We start from the raw sequence: 18,284 nt of genomic DNA on the forward strand, positions 1-18,284 counted from the left end.
CAAATTAAATTTAAAAAATAAAAAATAAAAAATAAATACGAAAAGAAAAATCGAGTTTGAATTTTAAATCTCATGTTACAATTTCACTCCAGCAGGATTTTTTTTTTTATAATTGTTATAATTATTAAATACAAATCATAATTTAATATAATTTTTTAGGTTAACAATCATATATACTTTTTTAAGTTAGGTAGCTTATAAACATATAGTTAGTGTAAGTTAGGTAGCTTATAGATATATGGACCATTAACTAGTTTATTGATTTATGTAGGTAATAAAATTTATTTAATCTTGTAGATAAGGACTAAATCACCCATTTGAAAGTTAATAAACTAAATTTGTTATAAAACAAAAAAGTAGAAGGATTCAATTATAATAAATGTATCCTTTAGGAATATATATTGATATTTGATTGAAAATGAGAGATAAAAATGTGATTTTTAATATTTATTTATTTATTTGTTGTTGCTTACGGGGAAATAGAGCAAGTGTGTCAGGAGAAGCATCCACTGTCATGGCTACGACTGTGTCTCTTCCTGAACTGTCCGTAATTGTGAATCGTAGGTGTGTTTAGGCTTCGATACCCACGCCTTCTCTCCCTCCTCGCTCTCCTCCCATCTCAACATCACGCACCAGTTATGACTGACGCGGTTCTCTGAACGACACGCATGACTCGGTACTGCTATTCTCAACTTTTGTTTTGCTGGTAGGGTTCTCCGCTGTCATCTTCCGTCTCCGGTATCCATCTCCGTCACTTATTTAATTCTTTATATATATATATATACACACGATTTTTTTTTTTTTTTTTTTTTTTTTTTTATGTAGTTACTGTTTTTACTAGTTTATTATTATTTTTAAATTTTCATTTTTCAATACTAACAAAATTGTAAAAAAAAAAAAAAAAAAAAATCCTAATGAATCAATATATTAGTAAAGTCATATGACGTCGATTCTAAAATTCTAAAAGTTAAAATTTTAAGATTATAACAGTTTTTATTAATTAAAAAATATCCGACTTTTGAAGTCTTAAAATTAAATAATATTTTTTTAATGAAACTAAAAAAAAGTTTACTTAGATGTTTAAAAATATATTTATATTAAGTAAGACGAGAAAAATAATTAATTATTGGCCTCATTTATCTAACAGAAAAAAATATCTTTCCCATTTTCTATCTAAAAGGGGAAGTCCTCTCCATGCCCGTAAATGTACCTCTCTTGTTTTTATATTCAAATTTTTGTCTATAATATTAAGTTAAATTGTGAATGTGGGTTTAAAAGTTTAAATGGATCATTTAAAGCATCAATTTTATTATATTAATTTAATCAAACACTGCAACCAATCTTTATCATTGCCATGTTAAATATATGACACTTTTTTTTGGTGAGACTATACTACATCTTAATTAAAAGATGGGCGAAAGCAAATAAATGATAGCTTAGCAGAAAAGCAAACAATAAAAAAGAAAACACAAAAAGACCAAAAGAGGCAAAAAGAAAGTAGAGGATCGATTTGAATCGGGCTGCTTTGCCCTCCCGCGCCCATTAAGACAATAAATTAAGCCCAAAAAGGTTGGCCCATGGTGGCCCACCAAGCAAGAACCCACGTTGCCAGCTCAGAATGGGAAGCGAAGGAAGCAATCCACACGCGCGATCACGTGCTGCGCCTTATCACGAATGATAGGGAGACGTGAAGCAATAAGGAGCGCAGAATATTTTTGTGTGGCAAAATGAAACGGCTAGGCTGGAGAGTTTGCATTGCGTTGCGCAATGTTTGTGTCCCCATAATTCCGATTTCAGAAAATTGGGAGAAATTAAAATTCCCTCGTTAGTAAAACGGCGTCGTCTAGCGTTAACGTATGACGGGTAACAAACCAAATCGACTCCCTCCATTTATGGCTCCCAACGGGGCAGATAATATTACCGGCTAAAAAGCTTACAAGATTAGAACAATTAACCACTGATACCAGAGAAGAAGAGACAAAGCCAGACAGAGAAGAGAGAGAAGGAAGGTGGAGACGGAGGACCGGGAGGCGACCCCGTCTTTGGATTCCAAAAATTTGAGCTTCTAGGGTTGCCGGAGGAGAATGGGGGAGCAGAGGAACCGATGGAATTGGGAGGTAAGCGGGTTTGAGCCAAGGAAGCCGTCTTCTTCGTCTTATGAGCAGGATGATCAGCTCAAGCCAGGCGCTCCTTTGGTTCGGAGGTATTCAATTTCGTCGTCTTCAGCTTCTCCACGTTTGGCGCTCCCGAAACACTCACTGGTCACCAAGGTTCAGAGATTGAACGACAAAGTTAAGGTAACCGGACTTAATTCTCAATTGTTACCATCAACTTCTTCTTCTTCTTCTTCTTCTTTCTCGTTGTGAGCTCTTGAGTTTTGCTCGTCCTCGTTCTTAGTCGTTTGTAATTTGATGCTGAAAAGTGACATTGCGTTTGAAATGAGTAGCTCCGAAGTGTGAATCGGTTTTAGTGTCCCAAGCATTTCCAGTTCAGCGATGTATTAGTTAATATTGCTGCCATTGCCAAGCTAAGAATTTTGATGAAATGGACTGCTCATTAGTGAATTCGATTAACTTGCTCCTTCGTTGGACATGGCAGCATGATTCTAGGCCATATCTACTATAAATATCTTTGCGGGGTTGATACAATTCCATATGTGTAAGTGAAGGCATGCATGGTTTGGCCGTGTGTGCTTGTTGTAAGCGGTCACACGTGGAGGACTTGGAATCTTCGCTGCTCTTGGTTTCGATTTCCTAGTCATTTTCAGGCATCGGTTAAACACCAATATTCGATCTAAAAGCACCGAAGAATTTCCGCCTTCTTATTCAAGTTGTCCGTACATCCACCTTATACGTTTCTCTGCTATGCGTTAGATCCATTTCTCAATCAATAGACAGATTCGAGGTTTTCTCAAGATATCGAATTTATTCTTGATTCCGTATATGAGTTTCTATACATGGGCTTGCCTGTTCATGTTGTTTTTTATGTCTTTTGTTTTAAAATTCGGAGGCATTTTAGGCTACACATGGACTTCTGTTAAGGCTCATCTCCTGTACTCGTTAAGACGTTCGTTCTTTACTTTGACAGCTAGCTAAAGAAGATTACTTGGAGTTGAAACAAGAAGCAAGTGAACTGCAGGAATATTCGAATGCAAAACTAGATCGAGTTACTCGGTATCTCGGCGTTCTTGCAGAGAAGACCCGTAAGCTAGGTAAGACAATGAGCACTGCGGCTTACTTATTTTCCATGTTGAGGTCCTTGTTTCTAGACTTTAAATCACGTAAATTACTCGATTTAATGAGATTGACAGATTATTGTAGTTTGTAGCTTCCAAATTTGAGACGATATCCCCGAGAACCATGCAAATCTGTTTGGTTTTGGTTTACCTTGTTCAAAGGCTATATATTTTTATAAATTCCTGTTTAAATACAATAATTGGTGGTTCTTTAAGTGTTCTCATATCTGGATATCAGATAGAGTGGCCATTGAAACTCAGGCGAGCATTGGTCCACTACTCGATGAGAAAAGAAGGTTGTTTAATGAATTGTTGACAGCCAAAGGTACACCCATTTTCCTTTATAAATTTGACAACCTCTAAAATTAGTTCTAACAATTACTGGTTTATTAATTTCAGGGAACATAAAAGTTTTCTGCCGAACTAGACCCCCATTTGAGGAGGAAGGTCCATCTGTTGTTGAATTTCCTGATGAAAGCACAGTCCGCATCATCACTGGTGATGATACCGTCTCTAACCCCAAAAAGGATTTTGAGTTTGACAGGGTCTATGGGCCTCATGTTGGACAAGGTGAAAGGAATGTGTGTTCCCCCTACCTCAACTGGTCCTACTAGTGTTTTCCAGTGATTTATTTATTTATTTAATAATGCAAATTATAGTTTACTACGGTTGTGTTATTAATGTATCTTGAATTGTTATGACATGTGCAGCCGAATTGTTCAGTGATGTTCAGCCTTATGCACAGTCTGCGTTGGATGGACATAATGTTTCTATACTTGCCTACGGACAAACATTCTCAGGAAAGACGCACACCATGGTTGGTCTCCTGTCTCCCTCTGTTTGACTCGTTTCTTCCCTCCTTTTACTCTCTCGCCAACTGATGTAGATGCATCTTAATAGCGACCCTTGTTTGTGTCATTATGCATTTGCTAATGTGTATAGTTTTTTTTTTTTTTTTTTCTTGGGCGAGGGTTGTTATGCTAATTACTATGGGTATCTTGATGCCTAGGAGTGAAGATTAATTGTGTTTATAATTTTGTTTATCTTGCAAGGATCGTCTTTTTGATGCTTTAGTGTAAAAGATGCATGTGTTTGTTGTCTTGAGTTTATCTGTAAGGATGTACTAGGATCTTGCCTTTGTTGTTAATTAGTTCTACATATCCATTTAAATAAATTAAAGTAGTATTTCATCCATAAATCAACTAAATACATATTATTTCAAAAGTTCACTCTAAACATCAATTTAATTTAAATAGAATTTCATATTTTCGTATCATATTGCAGCACTACATTTCTGATTTACATGAGAACTTAATTTTGTAGTAAAATATAATTGCTTTGCTATGAACTAGTTGAATTTGATTTCAATTTTTTCCCAGCACCTCAGGATGCTAATCTCAATACAATACAAAGCTAATATTCATTTATTAGTCTCTTGTTAGAATTTGTATTGCTGAGCTTGATTTTGTTAATAAAAGAAAAAGGGTCAGGGTCACAGAAATGTTGAGAAACAAATTTGGTTTAGATGTAAAGTTGTATTTGTTAAGAAACTATTCCACACTTGATCTTAGCTAAAAGGGCAAGATAGGTATATTTAAAGTTATATTTGTAACAGACAACTTTGTACTTCTTATGGGGTATCAAATTATTTCTGATTCATTAAATCAACAATTTTCCATTCTCCCAATATTAATTTTGATAGTAATTCAAGTACTATGATAAAAAAGGGACTGAGTACACATAGAAAGGGGATGGAGATGAGGCATCATCTAGAATCAAGCCAAGGATTCAGAAAATGGCTTCCCAATGGGATCTCGTTTCTAAAATACAGTAATTGCAATTTTTCCTTTTAATCCAGCAGATCCTGCGAGTGGCAATTAAACTTATTACAGCCTACTATTCTGTTCACTTTTCGTAGGGATCTTTGGAAAACCTTGCTATCTTCTCCAACCACATGTACTAAAAGTATGTGTGTGCAAATATTAAGTCACAAAATAGAACCTTTGAACTCTCCAACTTCTGAACACCATAAAACCGAAAGATTGTCCTCAATATCTGTATGAAAGTACCAAACAAGCACTCCACCATCTGTCTGCATAGTCATAAATTCATACTGCAAATGGTTAAGGTTTACCATTCTTTTTTCCACATAATTGGAGTTAATGGGAAGTTTAGTTTTTCATTTAACTGTTAGGAGTGTAGTTTTGTTTTCATTTTTTTTTTTATCCGTCATAAATAGCCAATACCTTCTTCACATAATGAGCTTGGTTATCAAATGTTTCTGTTCCCGTAAGTGTTTGTTTGTTTCATATGTAGGTTTATTGAAGTATAGCATTCTTATCTTACTATCAGCCAATTTCTGAGCATATTGAGCTGTTTTTTTTTTCAATTTATTATTTTTCTTGCACAGGAAGGATCCAGCCATGACCGTGGTTTATATGCTCGTTGTTTTGAGGAGTTATTTGATTTAGCCAACTCTGATTCAACCTCTACTTCTCGATTTAATTTTTTTGTTACGGTTTGCGAGCTCTATAATGAACAGGTTATTTTCCTTGGTGAATTTCATTTTCCATTGCATTGTAGTTTTAGATTCCATCTCTGAGCTCTATGCAATACTCTATTGAAGCCCTCTCATGTTCTTGAAGATCAGGGATTTGCTCGCTGAATCAGTCATCTCTTCAGATCTCCACGTTGATACGCCAGAGTTGTTTGCAGGACTTGTGCAAGAAAAAGTAGATAACCCATTGGAGTTCTCTAGAATTTTGAAAGCAGCAACTAATGCACGGGGAAATGATACGTCAAAGTGGAATGTTTCTCATTTGTATGGTTTGAACCTGGTTCTTTTGAATTTTTTATCTTTTTTTTTTTTTTGTGTTATTTATGGCCCGGGTAAAAAAGAACTATGCAATGTTGAATGGTGCAATTTCTTTTTGGTTATTTGAAAACCTGCTTGATGGGATTTGGTCGTGGGTTGAGGTAGTTAAGCCCAACTTTATCTCTGTCATACTTATCAAAGAATGTGTCAGTTATTGCCTAATGGAGTTTTGCATCTCCTGCTAGATATGTGTGGAGTCTTGATTTTTTCTGAACGTAAGAAAAAGGTTGAAGATCCACCTACTGAAGTTTCATTATTTTAATTAATTTACTGCTGTTAGATGGATATTTGTTGCCATTTCAATATTTTGTGCAGAAATTCTTTTATGGGTCTAAACTATGTGAAATATAATATTCAAATGGAATTGTTACTCACAATCAATTAATTTGTATTTTACGATTTGCACATATTTATTGTTCCATCATGTAATTTTGATTTATAATGTTTGAACTTGCAGTTTGTAATGTTACAAGGAACCATATTTAATTGTTAGTGCTTCTTTCTAGAAAGAACTGTGACATAAGTCTACTAGGGAGTTTGATAGAAAAACCTGCTAGAGTGGAGGGGTTGCATAATTTTTTCCAATGCTAATTTTCAGTATTTTCACGGCTTGTATGTTCACCATCTTACAAGGCTTCAAACTTGGCTATTACAGGATCACCACAATACATATATATTATACCAATCTGATCACCAGTGAAAGTACATATAGCAAGCTTTCCCTTGTAGACTTGGCTGGCAGTGAGAGTTCAATTACGGAAGATGATAGTGGCGAGAGGGTCACAGATTTGCTGCATGTCATGAAATCACTTTCAGCGTATATTTTCTTTTCTTTTTTAGCCCACTGGGCATGGGGTATTTTCTTAAACTAATTTTTGAGGCATCCTTTTTTATTAATTGGATGGAATTATTGTTTCCAATTTTGAAAATTTTTAATTTCTGAGATTTTCTATCATGTTTTGGTTGCAATTTGTAAAAATAAACCAAGTGACTGCGGTTTTTCAAAAGCTTTATATTTCTTGTGATTTTCATCATATTTAATTTAACGAGAAAGTTGATTTAAATTTAATGTGGGCCCAAATTTGAATTACATTAGGATTTGGTGAACGCGTAGAAATATGAAATGGTGGTTGTTGATCCATGGAATTCAACTTCTTTTCATTGAAGAAATCTTTACCTCTTGGCTTCTGGAAATAACCTCACTGCAGATATTGTGATACTGCTTTTGTAGGTTGGGAGATGTTTTGTCATCTTTGACTTCTAAGAAGGAAGTTGTTCCATATGAAAATTCAGTGCTCACAAAAGTACTAGCAGATTCGATAGGTAAGGTAATCTTTTTGGTTTATGAAGTTGTTTTGGGCTAGAATCATCAACCATGTCATTACGGTTGCATGGAGGGTGCACGCTGTTATCCCTCATATTATTTCTAAACCTTGCACATGTTGCTAATGTTTGATGCCAAAATAATTTTTTAAACGGGCATGTTGTGTACGTGACAACAACTTGTTTGTCTCATATCTATCACAGGTTTATAAAATGACACCATATTCAAGAATTGTATGATTCCTTATTTGTTTTTGATATCCAATGTTTAGTTTTTTGGAAACTCGAAAGATTTTAATATCTTAGATTAGTGACCACTATAAGGTTTGGACAAGGTTAGTATGGTTTCTCAATGCTCTAATATTTTTCTCACCTTGTTTCATTGTGCAAGCTTATGAAATTTGACTTAAAGATTTTTCGTTAGTCTACCTTTCTTTTTGAAATAAAGATTGTAGCTTGTAACTAAATTTTTTCTATAGTTTATACTTCACAATTTCTGGTGCATGCTCTTTTGAGAGCTGACAGTTCGGTGCGTGAAAGAGGCATTCTGACACAAACGAACCTTGTCACAGATAAGGAAGGACCAACCAATGTTTTCTTTTGCCTTAGAATTGAATAATTGTGTCCACTCGCACGTCATTTCTAGGAGTAATAATCCTGGATGCATCTTTATTTGGAATTTAAGAGACAGTTGAATGCAGAATGTGCTACAAATCATAATTTTTTTTTTCTCCAACAATTTATAGTAACAACTCTGGATGTGAGAAAAAATTTGGCATCTTCCAGGAGAAGCTACATGTTGCTTTATATTTGACTGTTTCCTCTCTCTCCTCTGTAATAGTTGAGACACACTCAGACTTTTATCTTGCCAGTATTTAAGTTTTTCTATGTGGTACTCGTATTACTGGGTGAAAAGTTTTCTTTCAGGCTTATCGCCTTGTTCTCATCCCAAGCAATTTCTTTTGCTTTCAAATTTTCACTTAATGGTCTATATTGTTATCCAAAGGCTGCTGGAATGATTTAGACCTGGTTCCTTTTGCTTAATATGTTCAATTTATGTAGGCGGGAGTTCAAAAACTTTGATGATTGTCCACCTCAGCCCAAATGCTTCAAATCTGTCAGAGACACTTTCATCATTAAACTTCTCTGCAAGAGCACGGAATGCTGTATTAAGTCTTGGAAATCGAGATACAATTAAAAAATGGAGAGATATTGTAAGTGTGAATATATTTTATTGAATGTGGCTACATGTCTAGATGATATTCAGTACTGTCATCACCTGGTGTGTTACAATCTTCTGTGAAAGAAGATTAATCATCAAAGAGAAAGATATAACTTTAACATTGGAGTAAAAACAAGATATGAGATAGGAGAGTAACTCATGTTTATCTTTGGTCCAGGCTCAGGAGCTGATCTGAAGACTTAAATAGTACTTCTAAATATCATTGAAAAGATCTTTTACTTTTTGATTGATTAAACAGTAATAGGTTTCTGAGGATGCATATGTAAAAGTACGCATCATTCTACCATTCATTATAGTAACTCCTTTTTGTATTCTTTCTCTTATTCTAATGAAAGCTTGGTTTCTACTTAAAAAAAGAAGAAGAAGAAGAAGAAGAAGAAGAAGAAGAAAATGATATTTACATCTATAGTACAATAAAATACATGATGTAACCTGCATCGTTGGTGGGGCAACTGTGGGCTCCAAATGGAAGTATTTTAAGAGTACATCTGTCTTGTTCACAATTTCATTCCTGCTAATTCTTATAGGCAAATGATGCGCGTAAGGAGTTATATGACAAGGAAAAAGAAATTCATGATCTAAAACAAGAGGTTTTGGGACTGAAAAGTGCACTTGAAGATGCTAATGACCAGTGTGTTTTACTCTTCAATGAAGTTCAGAAGGCGTGGAAAGTTTCTTCTACTCTGCAATCAGATTTAAAGGTTCTTAACTTATGTTTTTTCTTGCACAGTTACATTATTCAACGGAATCAGTTTGGTTTCTCCTTTTTCTACCTTGCTTTTTACATGTCAACTATGAAATGGAAGGTTTAGGATGAATAATGGAGTTCGTTTGAGTTTTGGGATGTATAAACACAAATCTTCTTCTTTTTCAGTCTGGTTGTCTTATAAAAAATGTCCTTCTACTGAAGCATAGATTAACAATTTACACCATTTTGTTATAGATACCACCGGAAGTAAAAGAATTGTATTATTATTTTCATTAATTTATATCAATTGATGGTCAGCCTGATGTTATACTCCAAAACATCATTGCAAACTATTTTACAATTTGAACCATGCTTGTGTTCAAAAGATTAATGTAATAGTTTACTCATATATTTTTCTGAAGTGAGGCGTGTATACTTATTCATCAGGTTGAAGCCCTTTTTAGTGCTTGAATCCTGTCTTCCGTTTATGTTCTTTTTTTCTGTCATAAGGGTTTGATCGACATTTTATGAAACTAATTATATCTTGTTCTCTTACTATCGACTATTTTGATGTCTCGTTTTTCTATTAAACTTTTCTTTCAGGCAGCATTTTTGCTTTAATTTCAAAATAATTCTGTCTTTTGTGTCCACACGTTGATGTTAGTTGTGTCATATTACTTCAAGCATCAATATCGCTGAATTGTGTTCTATTTGATGTAGGTGGAAAACATTTCACTCGCAGAAAATCTTAAGACAGAAAAGGAACAAAGTGCTCAGCTTAAAAATCAAGTAGCTCAACTCTTGCATTTGGAGCAAGAGCAGAAACTTCAGATACAACAGAGAGATTCAACCATTCAGATTTTGCAGGTTGGTTCTTTTTCATATCAGGACTCTTGACCTGAATAATTGTAACTCTATTATTTTTTAAGTGATGGAAATGGTATAATTTTTGTGTCCATGTAGTCAAAGATTAAAAGCATAGAGTCGCAAGTGAATGAAGTCAGATCGTCATTGAGCACAGAACCATCCAAGGCCACTGGAGATGGCATGGATTCTTCTGCAGTAAGCAAGAAGCTTGAAGAAGAGCTCAAAAAACGTGATGCTCTTATTGAGGTCTGTTCTCTGAAATTATATGTTGGCTGATATCTTTGATAAGAATGTTGCTTTCTCTTTCGAAAAAGAAGAAGAAACTTTCATTGATATTTGAAGAGATACAAACTAACAATTAAAAGAAAACTGTCTTTAGGAGTATAGATCGCCTCCCACAAGAATAAACACTTTAAATTACCAAACAACCTTCCAAATAAAAATTTGAAAAGTAAAAACAGTGTCCCAACAAGAATTCATTAAAAAAGTGAAACAATTTATGAAATCTTTGGAAAGACCACCTCAACAAGTCATACGAAATTTTTAAGAGGGATCTAATCTCTCCTCCTAAACAACTTGTTTTTCATCAAAGATATATTATATATTCCTTTCTGTCGATAGTCCCTAAGCTATTGATTTGACGACGTGAATCCATAAAATTTGAACTTCTTCTTGGATTAAATTATTGTTTCTTAATAGGTCACTGATAAGAGTACATACAAAATAAGATGAACTGCCTTTTTCATCTATTGCATGTTGACCCCTGGAATTTTTTTTTTCTTTCTAAATTCCTAGAGTTCTGTACTTCAATATTGTTTTAGGCTGTTGGCCTATTTTTTTATGTTTTCGTGTAATATCTAACTAGTTTGAATTCAATTTTTAGTTCATTAGCTAGTTGACACGCTCATGCTCCAATCAAGTTGTTTTGTACCTGGGGTTTGAATTTGTGCTATTTTTGCAGAGATTACATGAAGAAAACGAAAAATTGTTTGATCGCTTGACAGAGAAAGCATCTTTGGTTGGATCACCCCAGGTAAACATCATCTCTTCGAGATCTGAATTTCCCCGGTACAGGTTTAAACAGCTTCTGATACTTGAATTTGTGCTTAGTTATGTTCATTTATAAAAAGGTTTGTTGTTCTCTTTGAGCTTCCATTAACATGTTTGATTGATTTATTGTCTAAAAGTCTGGCTAGTGTCCTATGTTGATTTGGCATGAAGCATGCTACTCTGTACTTCAAGGGTTTCTATATATTTTTGTACTATAGGTACGTATAGTTGAGCACACTGGAATACAAGGACATTTTTCAGTAGCTTGTTCAAAGGCAATGTGCTTAACATTTTTAATGAATAACCGAATTTCCATTGAGAAAATTGAAAGAATACGTGAGCATACAAAAGTAAAGCCCACGCAAGGAAGCCAAACTACAAAAAGGGGCTTCAATCAAGGAAAAATAAAATGTTGAGGGTAATTACAAAAAGACATTGTCACTGAAGCTCAAAAAGAAATATAGATTTTAACACTGAATCAAATATCGCCAGAAGATCTCTCCTGCCCTCTAAAGATTCTATCATTGTCCTCGCTTCAAAAACCCTACAAGATAGTACAATTTTCAAATTGTCATAGAAACAACCCTTGAGAGTTGGCAAAACAAAAGCCGAACGCCTCAAAGAAACAAGTCCAAACATCGGCGAAATCACATCTCTGGTGAATATGAACGAGGTCCTCCACTGTCATCCTACAAATAATACAACAAAGCAGCATGGCCTTATTTCGACAGGATCTGTTCTATAGGTTCTACAATTGAGCCTTTGAGTTCTAACAATACAACCAAACGGCAGCAATGTGGGATGTGATAGAATTTTGAAATGTGTAATTTTATTTAGAGAGTTATGGCTATCATCATCGCCCATTGGATTTTATTTATATCAACAGGATTTCTACAAATCATTCGGCTTATGAGAAATTTTACTAGTTAGGTTTGTTTAGCCAGTAGCGTTACCATGCCTATTTAGTGTATGGTATTTTATGGGCTATTTCAATTATTAATAGTATTCTGTATGGTACTAAGCTATTACTTATATTGGTGTTTTTATTTATTTGACTTCTAGTTGCCAAGTACATTACCCCAAGGTTCTGGGATTGTTCAACCTCAGGATCCTCGCAGGTATTTAGTCAAATCTGAAGTTTGTAAATGCTTTCAGTTCAATTACTTGCTACTTCATATATGCTTTGAACTTCCTGGTTGCTGAAACAGAAATGATACCAATGACAAGAGTAAAGGGAACTCGATGGCTATTGTTCCTTCTCCATCAGCTGTAGACAAAGCTGAGGGGAATCTTGCCTTAGTTAAAGCTGGTTCTGATAAAGTTAAAACTACCCCAGCAGGAGAGTATCTTACATCTGCTCTGAATGATTTCAACCCTGAACAGTATGACAGCCCTGCTGCTATTTCAGATGGTGCAAACAAGCTTTTAATGCTGGTATATATAAGTTTAATTTTAGAAGGGATACTAAATATTGATATCCATATTTCTAGTCTTATTGGTTAAAAGTATTAACGGTATCTTTATTTATTTATTTTCATTAAAACCAATTATTTATAAACCTGCGTTAGTAAAGCTGGTTCTGATTTGAGGACAAGAGATTTTCATTAATTAGCTGTAGTGCTAAATCAGTTTTGTCATGAGCTACGTTTCTCTGGTGGGAGCTGTGTGGGGACATAGGCACGGTATAGAATTTTGTACAAGGTTCTTATTGTGTCTCCTTACCTATTTTATTTATTATTATTATTATTTTTTTTCTATACCACTTTCCTTCCAGCATGAGGTTGATGATATCACTGGAGTATAATGAGAGGAACTTTTTAGTCAATTGATTGGAAATAAATCTTGCAGATCTTAGCTGCAGTTATTAAAGCAGGTGCTTCTAGGGAGCATGAAATACTCGCTGAAATAAGAGATGCTGTTTTCTCTTTCATCTGTAAGATGGAACCAAGAAGGGTGATGGACACGATGCTTGTTTCACGAGTTAGAATATTGTACATAAGATCTTTGCTTGCTAGGTCACCGGAGCTGCAATCCATCAAGGTTTTTAAATATTTAATGTGTTTCCATCGTTCTCTTCTCCGCTGTACATTTTCTTTGACTTCGCATCATGTTCAGTCCTTGTATCTTTTTTATTGCAGGTCTCTCCTGTTGAGTGTTTTCTTGAGAAGGCAAGTACTGGACGCAGTAGAAGCTCCAGCAGGGGTAGCAGTCCAGGAAGATCTCCGGTGCGATATATTGATGAGCAGATCCAAGGCTTTAAAGTGAATCTTAGGCCAGAAAAAAAGTCCAGATTTTCATCAGTAGTATCCAAAATTCGGGGTCTTGATCAGGTAGTGTTTTTATCATCGTTTTGTTATCTTCCCACCAGTCTGAACTAATGCATGGGGATAGTCAATATGAATATATTCCACTTTCTCTTTCCGAAAGAGATACCAAGAAAAACTGTTATGTGCATTCCTGCACACATGCTGGTGGCAGGAGATGAATTGGGAAGTACTTCATGATACAATTTTTAATGCATTATCATGAGACCACGCTGTCTTCAGGTCCCTCCCATCTGGATAATATGCTTCCAACTTCCTATATTCTGTTCCACTTGTTACTTAACACAAGAAAATAATGGTTTTCTACATTTTCAGGAAGTCCATTGTATATTATTACGATACATCTGTGCTCACTACTTTGAACTGTATTGGACAGGATTCTCCGAGGCTGCAAGTGACAGCTGGAAAGCTGAGAGAAATTAACGAGGATGCAAAAAGCTTTGCTGTTGGAAATAAGGCTCTGGCTGCTTTATTTGTACACACTCCAGCTGGCGAGCTGCAGCGTCAGATTAGGTCATGGCTTATAGAGAACTTTGAATATTTGTCTGTTACTGGAGACGATGCTGCAGGGGGGGCAACTGGTCAGCTAGAACTCCTGTCAACAGCAATCATGGATGGGTGGATGGGTGGACTTGGTGCTGCAATGCCTCCTTCTACCGATGCTCTTGGCCAGCTTCTCTCTGAGTATACAAAACGGGTCTATTCTTCCCAATTGCAGCACTTGAAGGTGCATTTTGATCTCATTTTGAATCTTTTCATGGAAAATCGAAGGATCTTGGTCTCATCATTAATTGTCTTCAAAAACTTATTAAGTTTACTACTATTTAACACGTCAATTGTTTTGAATAAATGCTTGGATTGATTTTTTCACCGTGTTATTGCTTGTGAAAATATTTTGAAAGATAACTTCCGTCGAGTAAAAAGTTTTGTTTTTTGATGTAGTCTTAGACTTTTTACATGGCAAATCATAAGCAGTGTGAATTGATTGATCCACACAATTTTAATAGGAATCCATTTTAATATCCTCAACTTATTCGAGGATGGAAATTCCTTTCATTTTTTTAGAGTCGAGAAAAGTCATTATTTTCTCAGCTGCCTAAATCATAATTATCAAATGTCACCAAATTCTTATAAATAAATCAAACTTGCTCAAATTCATTTAGATGCAACTGGAATATTATTGTTCAAATTTCATCGGACTACTTGCCTACGGTCTTAAATATTTCATGAGTTTAAAGCCACTAATGTTTTTATGTTCATATTTTTCAAAAAAGAACATTGTACAAGGACAAAAGAAAAACTTTGCCCGATATCAATTACTGTCTTGTTCAGAACAAGAGTGGTGCTCTTTCATGATTGCTGCATGGGAAAATACCACTACATTCTTGTCTTTTCACCTAAGCACATCCAGTAGGATTTCTATTTTTTGCAACACTGTAGCATCTTCAACGTTGTGTCCTGTCTTCACGTGGATGAGGATTGATGATTCCTTTTTTTTTTTTTTTTTTTTTTTTTTTTGTGTGTGAACCTGAATAATAAATCTTACGTTCCTATCTAACTCACCTGCTGGATTTTGCTACCTCAACAGGGTAGTGGTAAACAGACCATGATATTTTGGACATTTACGTACATTTTTCTATTTTATCAGGACATTGCTGGTACCTTGGCTATGGAAGAGGCAGAAGATGCGGCTCAAGTTACAAAGTTGCGATCAGCTCTTGAGTCAGTCGATCATAAAAGAAGAAAGGTACTTCATAACTTCATAATTTCTATTTCACTCTCCTATATACTTGGTCCATTTATTACTTGTGACAAGCTTAACACCTTAAAGAGCACATTTCCACGTTTGGTGGCAAGAAACAAATACTCATCTCTCATGCTTTCTTTCTATGTCCTGTTCTTCCATGTTGGTTCTATTCTGCAAATAAACATTTGCTATTAATGCTTAAATGCCGATGTTATCGATGTTTCTTTAGTCTACTTGATTACATTTTAGCATATTCTGATCTGCATTTTTGTTGTCAGATTTTACTACAAACGAAAAAATTACAGATGATTTGGCATTTCTATAAATGCTAATTTGTCAATGTTATCTATGTAACTTTTTTCGTTCTTTAATTTCCTATATTCGAGCATCTTCTGATATGTAAAACTAATGTTGTCAGATTTTACAACAAATGAAAAATGATATAGCTTTACTTATGCTGGAAGATGGTGGTTCACCTATCCAAAATCCCTCTACTGCTGTTGAAGATGCAAGACTTGCCTCTCTCATCTCCCTTGATGGCATTTTGAAGCAAGTAAAGGTAATCTACTACATAAATGTCTTTCATTTTTTCTTGTCTTGTTTCTGTGTCAGAAACAGACATTTACAAAGATGTTTATTGAAACAGGATATTGGGAGACAAGCCTCTGTAAATGCCTTGAGTAGAAGTAAGAAAAAAGCACTGCTTGCATCCCTTGATGAATTGACAGAACAGATGCCTTCTCTTCTTGAGATTGATCATCCGTGTGCTAGGAGGCAAATTACAGATAGTCGTCAGATAGTTGAGGTATGTGAATCTTTTAAATTTTTGTATTGAATTGTTTGTACTACATGCTTTCTTGTTGTATGAGTGAGTTCATCGGCTTTTTTTTCTTTTCCTTTTTTGTATCTATGTTTGAATTCAATTTGACTCTTCTCATTCGGAAATTGGGTCAAATAGTTGTTCGTTGGCATTGACGTAGAACTATTTAAGCCTACAACAGGGCAGGGTTGGAAATGTTGGATGATGGAAGTCCCACATCGACTAATTTAGGGAATGATCATGGGTTTATAAGTGAGGAATACTAACTCCATTGGTATGAGGCCTTTTGGGGAAGCCCAAAGCAAAGCCATGAGAGCTTATGCTCAAAGTGGACAATATCATACCATTGTGGAGAGTCGTGTTCGTCTAACATGGTATCAGAGCCATGCCCTAAACTTAGTCGTGCCAATAGATTGGTAAATCCTCAAATATCGAACAAAGAACTCCTAAAGAGAAGGAGTCAAGCCCCTCCTCGAAGGCAATCAAAAATGACTAAGACTCCAAAGGAGTCGAGCCTCGATTAAGGGGAGGCGCACTTTGTTCGAGGGGAGGTGTTGGATGATGGAAGTCCCACATCGACTAATTTAGGGAATGATCATGGGTTTATAAGTGAGGAATACTAACTCCATTGGTATGAGGCCTTTTGGGGAAGCCCAAAGCAAAGCCATGAGAGCTTATGCTCAAAGTGGACAATATCATACCATTGTGGAGAGTCGTGTTCGTCTAACAGGAAAATCTCCATTTGTTGCAAGAATTTGGGCGGTAGGGGGGGATCTTTCGATGATGTCGTAATTATAAAAAAACAATAATAATTCAATAAAAAACTAGCTTGTCCAATTCTTTTAAACTATACGTTGGTTATGAATGACTTGGTTTTGTCGTTGCATCAAAGGATTTTGTTACTTCCCTTTTTCTGTAGCATTTTATGGTGGATTTCTTGTGAGTTTAAATTTGGTTTTTGTTTTAAACACCTCCCTCTCTTTTGATCTAAACTTCAAAACATTTCATAGGAACAGTACTTATTCAATGTCTCCTCCGAACACGTAACATTTTGGAAATAGAACTTTAACTCGAATTTACCACTTTTCTTTTACTTCTAAAATACCAATTACAGAGTGAACTTTATCTCAGATGTTGGAAGACATATGGCTCCTTCAAATCTTGGATTGATTATAGTACATTAGCTGGAGTCTGGATCTATCCTACTTATATCTAAACATTTTTTCTAATCTTATTTACTGCAGTTAACTCCAGAAGAAGATGACATCTATCACGCAACATCACACAACCGCAGACTGTCAGTGGACTCGAGTTCTGGTGCAGAAGTTGACGTAGCACAGTGGAACGTTCTGCAGTTCAATACAGGCTCAACAACACCTTTTATCATCAAGTGTGGCGCAAACTCCAATTCGGAATTGGTCATCAAGGCAGATGCCCATGTTCAGGAACCAAAAGGTGGTGAAATTGTGAGAGTTGTTCCCAGACCATCTGTTTTAGAAAACATGAGCTTGGAGGATATCAAACAAGTATTTTCCCAGCTCCCAGAGGCTCTGAGCTTACTTGCTTTGGCAAGAACTGCAGATGGAACCCGAGCACGGTACTCTCGGCTCTACAGAACTCTAGCCATGAAAGTCCCATCGTTAAAGGATCTTGTTGGTGAGCTTGAAAAGGGGGGAGTATTGAAAGATGTAAGACCATGAATACGAAGTTTGTACCTCCCATTCTTTCGGCAGCCGTATACTTTGACATGCTGCTGCCTGGCCTGTGTGTTCACATTATTTTGAGGAAACTCCTTAGGTTGTCCACGGTATTTAGAGTCGTTATATTGTAATTTATGTTGTCTTTGTTGCTCTTAGCAAAATATCTGTATTTGTAGACATCTACCTCACACTTCACATGTCGAATTGGCTGTTATTGTTGTTCAAATCAATGTCACTTCTCTAGAAATATTGTCAAAATGTCGATTACAAGACATAATTTTGATTATCTTTTCAGATCTTGTAAATTAACAATTTTAATTTTCTTAATAGTTCAAGTCTATTTGGTGTTTTAATTTTGTGTCTTATTCTAAAAATTTCGGACGGCTTCTACAACTTTCTCTCTCTCACTCGC

At 35.4% G+C, this 18,284-nt stretch overlaps 1 protein-coding gene across 1 annotated transcript; it reads left to right on the forward strand.

Annotated features, from left to right (window-relative positions):
* Positions 1-1,786: 1,786 nt before the first annotated feature.
* LOC111803534 (kinesin-like protein KIN-14A) lies at positions 1,787-18,225 on the forward strand. The gene is made up of 23 exons (XM_023687986.2): positions 1,787-2,297; positions 3,088-3,211; positions 3,474-3,560; positions 3,635-3,805; positions 3,946-4,052; positions 5,646-5,777; positions 5,881-6,056; positions 6,766-6,927; positions 7,342-7,433; positions 8,496-8,647; positions 9,204-9,377; positions 10,085-10,231; positions 10,328-10,477; positions 11,193-11,264; positions 12,344-12,399; positions 12,490-12,715; positions 13,130-13,321; positions 13,420-13,611; positions 13,982-14,332; positions 15,254-15,352; positions 15,771-15,911; positions 15,999-16,157; positions 17,417-18,225. Exons 1-23 carry the CDS (start codon positions 2,085-2,087, stop codon positions 17,870-17,872), a joined length of 3,831 nt encoding a protein of 1,276 aa, XP_023543754.2. The 5' UTR covers positions 1,787-2,084; the 3' UTR covers positions 17,873-18,225.
* Positions 18,226-18,284: the final 59 nt, after the last annotated feature.

Source organism: Cucurbita pepo, chromosome 10 (assembly GCF_057944985.1).
Source record: "Cucurbita pepo subsp. pepo isolate OVF chromosome 10, ASM5794498v1, whole genome shotgun sequence".
Taxonomy (NCBI): domain Eukaryota; kingdom Viridiplantae; phylum Streptophyta; class Magnoliopsida; order Cucurbitales; family Cucurbitaceae; genus Cucurbita; species Cucurbita pepo.